General features: G+C 44.8%; 1 protein-coding gene across 3 annotated transcripts; it reads left to right on the top strand.

Moving 5' to 3' along the window:
* Fam3a (FAM3 metabolism regulating signaling molecule A) lies at positions 1 to 8511 on the top strand. 3 transcript variants are annotated; one of them, XM_032889897.1, is made up of 9 exons: positions 1 to 526; positions 2087 to 2200; positions 2675 to 2698; positions 5399 to 5522; positions 5649 to 5707; positions 6100 to 6150; positions 6464 to 6548; positions 6632 to 6758; positions 7784 to 8511. In XM_032889897.1, exons 1-9 carry the CDS (start codon positions 514 to 516, stop codon positions 7877 to 7879), a joined length of 693 nt encoding a protein of 230 aa, XP_032745788.1. In that variant the 5' UTR covers positions 1 to 513; the 3' UTR covers positions 7880 to 8511. The 3 variants fall into 3 exon arrangements, with proteins under 3 accessions (XP_032745788.1, XP_032745791.1, XP_032745789.1); XM_032889900.1 differs by lacking the exon at positions 5399 to 5522 and having other exon boundaries at positions 157 to 526; XM_032889898.1 differs by lacking the exons at positions 1 to 526; positions 2087 to 2200; positions 2675 to 2698 and adding an exon at positions 3178 to 4728.
* The last annotated feature ends 2708 nt before the right edge of the window (positions 8512 to 11219 follow it).

Here is an 11219-nt window from a genome sequence, read left to right as displayed (position 1 = left end):
GCCTGTGGTTGTGGCGTTCTGCGGGCGGCCATTGTCTTGCCTGCTAAGCTTTCCTACGTGACTCATTTGCTTCACCTAACCGGCAGAGCGAGACCACTGGGGAACTCCCTGATCGGTCTGCGTCTCCCTACACCCAGGCAACATCCTTGGCCTGACCATTCTCTGCCACCAGCCTCGAGAGGAGCGACCTGAGCCCCGGGCCTAGCACTGGAGGGACCCGGGTCGAGGAGGACCATTGCTACGTTCCATTCCTGGAGACTTCTAATAGCCAGACTGTGAGGTGGGACAGATTTCTAAGGCTCTCCTGGCCAGGCAGGGCTTCTCCCAGCGCTCATGAGGAACTGAGCCCGGACTGGTGTTTGGAGGAACAAGTCATAGCACCGATCTCGTCCAGCACAGACTTGCCCCTGCCCCCACTCCCAAACCTACTCTCTCCTGTTTCGTTCCTCCAAGAACCCACAGTTCACAAACAGTGCACCTGCCGGAGGTCCCAACCCAGCGGGAGAAGTGGACATGAGGTTGGCAGGTGGGTGGCTTCCACAGCAAACTGAAGAGAGTTCAGGTGTCCTAGTGTCTGTGTTAGGAGGGGACTGGGTGGTCACTGGTTTGTTTATTTATTAATGGATGACTGTGCAAACTCATTTTCTTTCACCTCTGAAGACTAAAGCTTCCCAAACTATTAAGTTAAGGATTGATTTTTATATATCACAAATAACAGACCAGCTGCCTTTTGGAAAATTAATTGTGAGAAATATGCTCCAGGGAGCCTAGTGGCTGGATAGAAAGGAGTGGAGAGTAGACATAGAGAGGCATGGCCTTAGAAGAGAACTGACTTAGGTGCCTGTGAGGTTGGGTGCGATCTGAGTGGCAGCTCTGCTGTCAGCTGGACTACTAATATGAATGTTCCTTGGAGGGACTGTTTGGGCTAAGAGTAGAATTTGAGAACTGGTAAGATAGCAGCTTTGTGGATAAGTCCAAATTAGACATTAAGGAACTGGCTGGAAGGGTATAGGTTCGAAGACTGGAGGTGTGGGTGTCATTGTTGCATGGTGAAATCTCCCACATAGTATGAAGATGGGAGAAGGCAGTCTGGAAAATAACACCTTTTGAGGAGAGAGTAATGGAACACAATCTAACCAACAAAGAGGAAGTCCCAGATGATGGGGTCAGGAGACAGTAGTGTCCTGAAATCTATAGTGAAGTGTTTGCATCAGGAGGGCTTGGACAGCCCACTGAGAGGTCCAGAAAGAGCATATAGACAATCAGAAATGTGACACCATGAAAGACATAGGTGGTCTGGTTTGGAAGGTCATTTAGTTGGTGTCGTGGGAGCAAGGCTAGATTAGAAGATTTTTGGGAGAGAATTGGGTAGTGGGGTGATAGAAATCACAATATAAATTACTTTTATGTGTATGCTGGGGGATGGAAGCCAGGGTCTTATTCATGCTGGGCAAATGCTCTGCCACAGAGCTATCCCAAGCCAGAATATAAATTTTCAAAGACTTTGGTGAGAAGTGGAAGATGAAGAGTCAGTGAATGATATTTTTCTTGCAGGAGCTGTTTCATCTTTATCTTACTAAGTTAGGACCTGTTGATAATATGAGAGAAAGTGAGATAGAAAGTAGTCTTAGCACAATATATCTGAGACAGGAGAGAACTTGATGGATCTTGAAACAGGTAGAAGGACTGGTCTTCACCAGGAGTATAGAGCTTCCATCAGAACAAGAGGACAGGCAAAGCAGATGGGTGAACAACTAAATATACTGATAGTTTCAGAGGCAAGATGCTGAGGTTGTTGCTATGGAACCTGCCCAGAACATGAGTTCTAAAAGGCCCCTCCAAACCTGCAGGGGAGACCCAAATAGAGCAGCCTCAATGTTTGGACTCACTTTCTTTCCTCTACTAGGAGGAAGTTCAAATCTCTCTCTTGGGTCTGGTGGGTAGCAATTAGCCCCCCACCTTCCAATCCTACCATCACCTGTTCCCAAGTAGAAGGAGAGATCTGGTCATGTGAAGTAGTGGGTTATTTCAGGGTTTGTTCCCTGATGTCTGAGATAGTCCTGCTTTGTGTCTATCCTGCCTGCAGGCCCCCTGCGCATCGTGGCCCTAATCATCGTTATGGGTCTCACCTGGATCCTAGTCACTATCCTCCTAGGTGGTCCTGGTGTTGGCCTTCCTCGAATTCAGCAATTCTTCACCAGTGAGTGTGGGGACCCTCTTGATTCACTATAGAGGTTATGGTGGTTGGGTTTTCCATTCCCTTCTTGGCAGGCTTTTATTGCTGCCCTAGGGCCTCCCTTTCTAACACAAATGCATCCTTTTGTTCCTACAAAACCATCCTAGAGAACATCCCCTCAATTGCAATCAATATTGAGTGGAAGGATAGAGTAGGAGCAAGGATAGAAAGGCCCATTGAATATTGATCATCTTGACTTTTCAAGGGCTCTGAGACACACAAGGATTTTATACTTGGTCACTGTGCAAGTCACATAAGCACTGTTTACAAAGTTCATTCTTTTCCCTGAGCAGGCAGTTTTACATCAGGGCATCATTGAGACTTGAGCAGGGAAAATGCCAAATGTAGCCTGACTTGACCCCGAGTCCCTGAGCCTAGTTACTCTGCTGTAGACTCCTGGAGGCCTCTATGCTAACAGAAAAAACTCTCTACCTACAGGCCCAGAGAACTCAGTGACTGCAGGTAAGTCTCCTGTCCCTTCCCTCTTCCCTCCTGTGCCTGCATTTCATACTGCCTTTTGTTGCCAGCCAGACCCACTAGGATTTCCATTCTCTATCTGGCGTCTCCCAACTAGCTATCATAGGTTTCTGGGCTGTGAACCTAGTAAATGAGTTAACCACCATCAGAAGGTGAAAGGGGCAAGCATAGGGAAAAAATTCTCATTCCAAACAAGAGACATTGGGTTGAAGCAGGGGTTCATGGTCCTAAGCAAGTCCAATCATAACACGGCAAATTCTAGATGTAAAGGCCTAAGAAGAAATCTCTATACTCTACTCTCTAGGCCCACCAAAGTGACCACATCCTCTGGAATGGAAGATAGTGTCACCCTCTGGGCTTGGACCCTCTTTGACCTCTTCATCCCTAGCTCTGTATTTAAAATCAACCTCCCTCCCTCCTTTCCTTCTTTCCTTCCTCCTCCCTCCCTTCTTTCCCCCTTACCTCACTTCCATCTTTCTTCCTTCCTTTTGTTTTCATTCCCTTGTTTTTTCTATTCTTGTATTCTCATCTCACTTCTTTTCATAGACTGACAATGTTTCTGTTGGTATAAATCTCAAGCAAACTTTGCTGGGCTCTCATGCAGCTCATGAGGGCCTAAGTTATAAGACAAAAGAGCCCCTCACAGATCTATTCTGTATAATCCCATCTGAGGTCCAGGCTTCTGAGAGGCAGGAGCCCACATAAAATCATGGGCTTCCTTTCCTTAGCAAGTTCTTAGCCAGCCATCATCTCTGTGTTCCCTCTAAAGGATACTTTTAAAAAGTTTTACAGTGCTGGAAATGAAGCCCAGGACCTCACACATACTGAACAAATACTCTCTCTCCACAGAGCTATTTTTCTGGCCCATAAAATGTTTCAGTTTTTTTTAACAGAGTTTCACTCTATAACACAAACTGACTTTGAACTTACTCTGTAGCTCTCAAGCTCTATGTTCCTGCTGCCTTACCCTATCAAATTCTGGGATTTGGACTGCTTTATCAATTTTTGCAATATAATTAAGCCAACATTTTCTTTCCTTCCCTTCCCTTTGTGACAGGACTTAATGAATGCCAGGCTATCATTAAACTTACTATAAAGCCAAGGGTAACCTTAAATCCTGATCTTCCTGTCTCCATCCCCCAAGTGCTAGGATTACAAGCCTATGTCTGGCTAGCCTGAGATTTTTCTTATATCTTTATATTCATTTTTTTCATGATTATTTCTTTTCCCAACTGTTCTGTCTACTTCATTTTACCATAAGCAGCAGTAAAAAAACCAGACCATGCCTTTTACAGTATGCTTGAGAATCTCCTTTCCTATAAAGCCCCAGAGCAATTGGCACTTTATAACAAGGCTAACTTTTCCTCCCACACCCAATAATGGCTTCTTCAACTTCCTTCTAAGGTCTCACCAAAAGATCTATGATATTCATGTTCCTATCGATACTTTGTTTAGGATGATGTAAATGAAAGCTTCAACAGAAGACTCTCCATTGTTCTTTCTTTTTGAGCTTGCACCAGAATTGTGTTTACTATCCATGTTACTAAATTTGTTTTAATATAAAGGCTTACTATACAGGCCAGGATAGCCTTGAAATCATGATCCTTCTACATCATCCTTCCAAGTCCTGGGATTACAGATATTCAGTACCATACCTGGCTTCACTTTGTATTCCTACCAGCAGGGTTTCGGGTTTTCTTTGTTTTTGTTTTTGTTTTTGTTTTTGTTTTAAGCAGTGCAGGGCTCTTTCTACTACACATCTCAAAACTCTGTAGCTTTTGTTCACTCTACCCAGTTCCAAATCCATTTTTACATCCTTAGGTATTTGTGGTATTTGTTTATATAAACCCCCAATTCCTGGCACCAAAACCTATTATTAGCTTCCTGAAGCTACTCTGAGAAGAGCAGAATAAAGCAGGTTCTTTAAACAACCAAAATTTATCTTCTCACAATTTTTGGGACCAAGAGTATGAATGGAAGTGTCAACAGGGCTGTGCTCCCTCTGAAAGCTCCAGGTAAGGGTCTTTCTGTGCCCCTGCAGATTCTAGAAGCCTTCTGTGTGCCTTATCTTGCAACTGCTCCACTCTGCTGCCTTTGCCTGTACTTTCTCACAACATCTCCTGTATGCTTTTGTCTCATAAGGACACCAGTCACACTATGTTAAGGGCTCAACATGCTCCAGTATGGCTTTATCATAACTTACCTATCTGTAAGTTTCCCAGCCACTTCCAACTCCAGTATAATTTGTAGGATCATAATTTAAGCCATTACAGAAGTCATCTCCACCCTTACCCTGAAAAAATACAGAGGCTAGTAGAGCCCCATGCTGTGCTCATCCACCTCAGCTCATCTACTTTGGTCTGTGTTCCTCATTCACATAGCTCCTATCCTGACTTTCTGGACCCTCTACTTTGTTCTGGTTATACAAGGGTTCTAAGCCAGCTGTCTACCCCCTTTCCCTTTTCCTACCAGTAGCAGAAAAATCTAATTCTTGAAGTCCCTACCTCCTTGCCAACACACCACTTGGAAGCATCCCCAGCTTTGATCTTAGCCCTCTACACCTCCTTCTCCATTTCCATGCTCTGTAGCTGTTCCTTCAGTTCTGTGCCTGGTCCTGACCTTTACCCTCAGATCTTAGGTGACACCAGGCCAGACAAATGGGTCACATCTGCTATCATTACTCAGAACCAAGGGCCAGGAAGTACAAGTGCGGCCTGCCCCAGCCGTGTCCTGAGGAGCACCTGGCCTTTCGCATAGTCAGCGGGGCTGCCAATGTCATCGGGCCCAAGATCTGCCTCGAGGACAAGATGTGAGCATATGGGCTGGGAAGTGGGAGGGGAACCTGAGGCCAAGTCTGTAAAGGCCAAGGCCTGATGGTTGTGTGAGGAAGAGCAAAGATGATATGCCCACAAGAGATCTTCTTCCCCCCTGCTAGGCTCATGAGCAGCATCAAGGACAATGTGGGCCGTGGACTGAACATCGCCCTGGTGAATGGTGAGTCCACCATGTTGTAGGGGCAGAATTCAGATTATAGAAGCAGATACTATGGTATGGCCTTCTCTCCACTTCATTACCCCATGCAGGTGCAGGTGTCTTCTAGGCACTCCCTAGGAGTCTTGGGAAGTATTCTATGCCAGCTGAAAGCTCCACACAGGAAGTCACCCAGTGGATGTGATAGTAGTGACAATCGAGACAATAGTGGTAGACGCTTAGGACCTCAGATGCCAGTGGCTCTATGGGCTGCAGCTTTGTGAATGAGAGGATGACAAGACATGTCTGAGGATTCTAGAAAGGGCTGCCACCCACCATGTTTGAGCCTGGGCTGGGGGCTTAGGTAGTAAAGTGGCATGACCCAGCTTGCTCAGTAGATCTTCCTCTTTATACAGGGGTCAGTGGTGAGCTCCTAGAAGCCAGAGCCTTTGACATGTGGGCTGGAGGTGAGTGGCTATCACAGCAGCCTACTGTACATTTTCTCCCTGAAACCCTGCCCTCTATCTTTGCCCTCAGCTGTTCAAGTATTGCCTTCAGTTCACAATGCAGGGGATGGGGAAATCTGTCTGGATTCTGTTCTGTGAGTGGATGGCCCTAGCTTTTTACCAGCTTGTCTGTGTTTATACGGATGGTCCTTGATGTGGAACAGCCTTAAGCCAGTCCCTACTTTGTTTTCCTCATTTGAAGAATATTGTTTGATGGGGAAGGGCTGCTTGGTGAAACCTGAATTTCTGTATTCTGTGGGCCCATCTCCACCAGATGTCAATGATCTCTTGAAGTTCATCCGGCCGTTGCATGAAGGTACCTTGGTGTTTGTGGCATCCTATGATGATCCAGCTACCAAGTAAGTGACTGCCAAGTCCAGCTTCAATCTTCTTCCAGTACAGTAACAATCTCCAGTTCACATTTCTTCCTACTATGTGACAGGATGAATGAAGAGACCAGGAAGCTTTTTTCTGAGCTGGGCAGCAGGAATGCCAAGGAGCTAGCCTTCCGTGACAGCTGGGTGTTTGTGGGAGCCAAGGGTGTGCAGAACAAGAGCCCCTTTGAGCAGGTACAGCAGAGAATCTGGCACCCCCGCCTTCTATCCCTGGTAACCTGGATACCCCTTCACTTCACATCAAAGCTTCCCTAAATTGTACCCAGCTGGGTTCTGATCTCTGTCCCTGACCTATGCCCTAGTTAGGCCTGGCTCCTTGTTATCACAATGGGGTAAAACAATAACTTTGATCTTTCCTGTCCTATACATATTTCAACCTAAGGAGTCTTTAAATATCAGATTGCATATTAGCCATATATATATATATGAAATATTTGCAAACACCTTCAGGATGCTCAGTCCAGGATATAGCTCACTTATGGTGGTGTTTGTCTAGCATACATGAAGCCCTGTGTTTAATTAGCATTGCATAAAACTGAGCAGGGACACACCTGTAATATCAATACTTCACATACTGTAATATCAACACTGTGGAAGTAAAGGCAAGAGGATCAGAAGTTCAAGATTATCCTTGGCCACATATCAAATTTGAGGCCAGCCTAGGCTACATGAAATACTGTTTCAAATTTTAAAAAGAAAAAAGATGCTCACTACCATCCTAGCCTTGTCAATTTCTGCTACATACTCCTTTATCACCTCTCCTGGTTCACTCTTAGGTATATCAGTCAGGGTTTATGCTAGGGGATGCCAGAGAAAGGAGGGGCCCTGGCATCATTCTTACCTAAGGAGGCCCTGAGCAGAAAGTCTTAGGTAGGCTTCCAACCACTGCTTTCAACAAATACAGATTTCTCCTTTGCTTTGGCTGACAAAAACAACTCAAGTTCATGCCCCCCAAGACCCTTCACCCCAACTAAGGCAGCAGTTTCTAGCATTTCCCTGCCTCTGGGGGAACCAGGGCCATATGGACTCCCTCCTGCCCACAGTGTTCACCTTTGCCTATCTCCAGTTCACTTGTAAAATAATAGACCACTTTGGCCATCCCCAATTTTCCCTGTGTGAAGGAAAGGGCAACAGACTGAAGAGTACCCTGGTGGTTGGCCCCTGAGAGCCAGATCATGACTTCCTATTAACCTCTACAGCATATGAAGAACAGTAAGCACACCAACAAGTATGAGGGCTGGCCAGAGGCCCTGGAGATGGAAGGCTGTATTCCTCGAAGGAGCATGGCGGGCTAACACAGCAGAGCTCTGGGACCAGACTGAAGGAGGCAGCATGGCACCAGTGTAGGGTGGAGACTGTGCCCCATGCCCAGGCATGAGGCTCCCCCTTCCTAACACATTAGGGCTTGAAATTGGCCTCAAGGTGATGGGGGCTACAGGGCTGGCCCGTTTCATTTTGTCAGGGAGTTTAGGTACCTGTGTCTTTGTTTTCCTAAAGCTGATCCCACAGTCAGTTACCAACCAGCCCCTTCCTCTGCCCATCCTGTTTCATCTTCTGTTTCTTGAGTGCCCCCCAGAGGCAAAGGTCTTCAGTGCTTGGTCCTCCTACTGGAACAGCCATCCGGTAGGTTGGGACATTTTCAAGAAACTCTCCATCCCAGAGGCACTGAACTGCTATCCAACCCTGTTTTAAATGTGATCTTTTAATTAAGCCGAATCAGAGCTTAATCAGATGACTTCTGCAAGCCTTAATAGAGCAATTTGACCTTTAGTGCCCAAGTAGCTGGAGTCCAATCAAAGTCCCTCACAAGGTGTATGACAGTATGCAGTTTGTCAGAGGGTTCACCTTCTAAATGACCTGTTTGTTAATAAACTAATCTTTTGCAGTGAAATAAAAGCATATTCAGATGTCCTCAGTGGAAAGTCAAGGTGGTGTCCTGTATGTGTGGAGAAGACAGATAAGCCCCAGAGTCTCAAGCAATGCTCCTGGAGCTTAAGCAGACAGCCTTTGTCAACAAGCCCTGTGGCCAGATGTGACTGAGATATGAGGTAGAATAGCTCCCAGCTGACATTACACATGGATTTGATTTGAGACATGGTTCTGTACTGAGGAACTCAAGGAAACTCAATAACCCAGTGCATGCCTATAGGGGGAAGAACAAGTACAACCACTGAAATAACTCCAGGAGTGCAGAAGCAACACAACTTGGCATTTCTAGATGAGACATCAAGGCATAGTCATTTGAGGATCCCATAAAGCATCTCTGAGATGAGAGTAGGGCTGAATATGGTACTATACATCTGTTATTCAAACACTTGGAAGTGGAGTGAGGCAGAAAGATCAAAAGTTCAAATCAAATCTGTGACTACATAGCAAATTCCAGAGCATCCTGGACTACATGAAGTGCTGCATCTAAAAGGGGCGATGGGGGAGATGGCTTAGATAAATGTACCTACTGCCAAACCTGGTGCTCTCTAGAACCCATGGTACAAGGAGAAAAGCAACCCTTGCAAGTTTTCTCTGACCACGTGTTAGACAAGTACATGCACATACACAAGTAAGTAAATGTTAAGAAGGAAAAAAGGAAACAAAAGAAGAAAAAGAATGGAAGTATTCGATGGCGGGAATATGCTAGTTTAGAGGTATGGGGTGTCCAGGGGAGGAAGGCTAAGGAAGAGCTAGTTGTATATCCAAGACTAACAGAGTCAAGCAGGAAAGTCAGCAGGTCTCAGCTCTTTGTCTCAGATTTAATGATGATAATAGCTACACCCATCCCTCTGAGTCTATACTGAAGTCTGTGTGCCTGTGTGCTTATGCAGGTATGTTCATATGGATGCATGTTTGTGTGCATTCACATGGAGGCCAGAAGTCAACCTTGAGTGTCCTTCAAATGCTGTCTATGTTGAGTTCTTTATTTGGTTTGGATTTGGTTTTTTGGTGGAGTTTATTGCTGTTGTTTGGAGAGAATTTTATTTGTTAAACAGGGTCTTACGGTAGTTCTGACTGTCCTGGAACTTGCAAACGTCATCCTACCTCTACTTTATCCTACCTCTACTTCAACTGTTGAAATTAAAGGCAGGTGCCAAGCCTAGCATTAGTTACTCGTTTCATTGTTTTGAGAAGTATCTCACGGGGTTGGGGATTTAGCTCAGCGGTAGAGCGCTTGCCTAGCAGGCACAAGGCCCTGGGTTCGGTCCCCAATTCCGAAAAAAAGAAAAAGAAAAAAAAAATCAAAAAGAGAAGTATCTCATTATTCGGCCCTGGCTGTCCTGGAACTCACAAAGATCTGGCTGTTTCTGTCCCCCAAGTCCTGGGATAAAAGGCATGTGCCACCACATTCCACTGTGTATGTTTGTTTGTTTATTTGTTCGTTCAAATGGCTTGGAACTCAGAACTAGGCTTAAGGCCTTAAGCTCCAAGTATCCATTTATGTCTCCCTCCCCTGCCTTTTTATTTATGTGGGTGGGTTCTGGAGTCAAACTCAGGTCCTCACACTTGAAGCAAGTACTTTATAAACTAAACACTCTTCCAGCCTCTCTGTACCAAATTCTATGAAGTATATTCTGAGGGCTCAGTGGTCTTATGTTCTATCCACAGCACTGTCAAAAGAAAATTATACTTCTGTTGTCCCCTTTACAAAACATTTTTTTTGTTTAAAGCCATTTTAAGTTCATAGCAAACTGAGTGAAAATTACAGAAACTGCCCATCAGACTCATGTTGGTCACAATAATTTTTTTACATCATGTTTGCTATGGGTATTATGCATTCTTTGATGTTCATACTTTTTAATCTTTTTACATGTGTATATGTGAAAATCAGGGGACAACTTTCAGGAATTGATTCTTTCCTTCCATCATGTGAGTCCTAGGGATCAAACTCAGGCTTTTATCCACTGAGCCATCTCCTAGACCCACATTCTTTGAGTTTTGACAAAATCAGATAGTGATGTATATCCACAATTATCAAAATATATTTGTCTCTTGATTTTTCTATTATGGAAAATTTCAAAAAATCTCAAGGTATACAGAGAATAAAAATACAGTACACCTTTCACCTGCTTCCACAATGTAGCCAGTATTGCCTCAGCTACACTTCTAGTGCTCCCAATAGAGGTCAGACAAGTCTCAGCTTATTCTTTCAAGATTTTAGTTTTATACAGCTTGCTTACATAGTTCACACAACTCTAGAAAGTTTTGTCATTATTGCCATTGTACAGAAAAGTTAAAGGACCCTGGTGAGTTTACGAAAGCTACAACAGGCCCTAGAGGTTAGGAACGAGATGTGTAAGCTCTCTGGGTTAGCAACTTACTCCCAGGTGAAGCAGAATCTTGCTAAATATGCTTACTATTAGCTAGAAAAGCCGAGACCCACCTGTGCATCCCAGACAATTGTAACTGTCCAATCTTTGTCTTTTTGTTTGTATGTATGTTTTGTGTGTGTGTGTGTGTGTGTGTGTGAGAGAGAGAGAGAGAGAGAGAGAGAGAGAGAGAGAGAGAGAGAGAATGTGTATGCACACCAGGGGACAATTTCCAGTGGTGTACCTCCAGTGCTGTCCACCTTGTTAGGGTATATGGGGTGGGTACAGATGCACAGGTGTATAGAGGCCAGAAGTCAACCTTAATTGTTTTCTACAC

This window comes from Rattus rattus, chromosome X, assembly GCF_011064425.1.
Source record: "Rattus rattus isolate New Zealand chromosome X, Rrattus_CSIRO_v1, whole genome shotgun sequence".
NCBI classification, from domain to species: domain Eukaryota; kingdom Metazoa; phylum Chordata; class Mammalia; order Rodentia; family Muridae; genus Rattus; species Rattus rattus.
The sequence above is the reverse complement of the archived record's forward strand: the minus strand, read 5'-3'. Positions and strand labels throughout refer to the sequence as shown.

Excerpts from the sequence above, each read along its gene's own strand:
- Fam3a (XM_032889897.1), top strand. Across the intron at positions 2,699-5,398 it reads AGAGAACTCAGTGACTGCAG|AACCAAGGGCCAGGAAGTAC; the intron begins GTAAGTCTCCTG and ends ATCATTACTCAG. Across the intron at positions 6,549-6,631 it reads TATGATGATCCAGCTACCAA|GATGAATGAAGAGACCAGGA; the intron begins GTAAGTGACTGC and ends ACTATGTGACAG.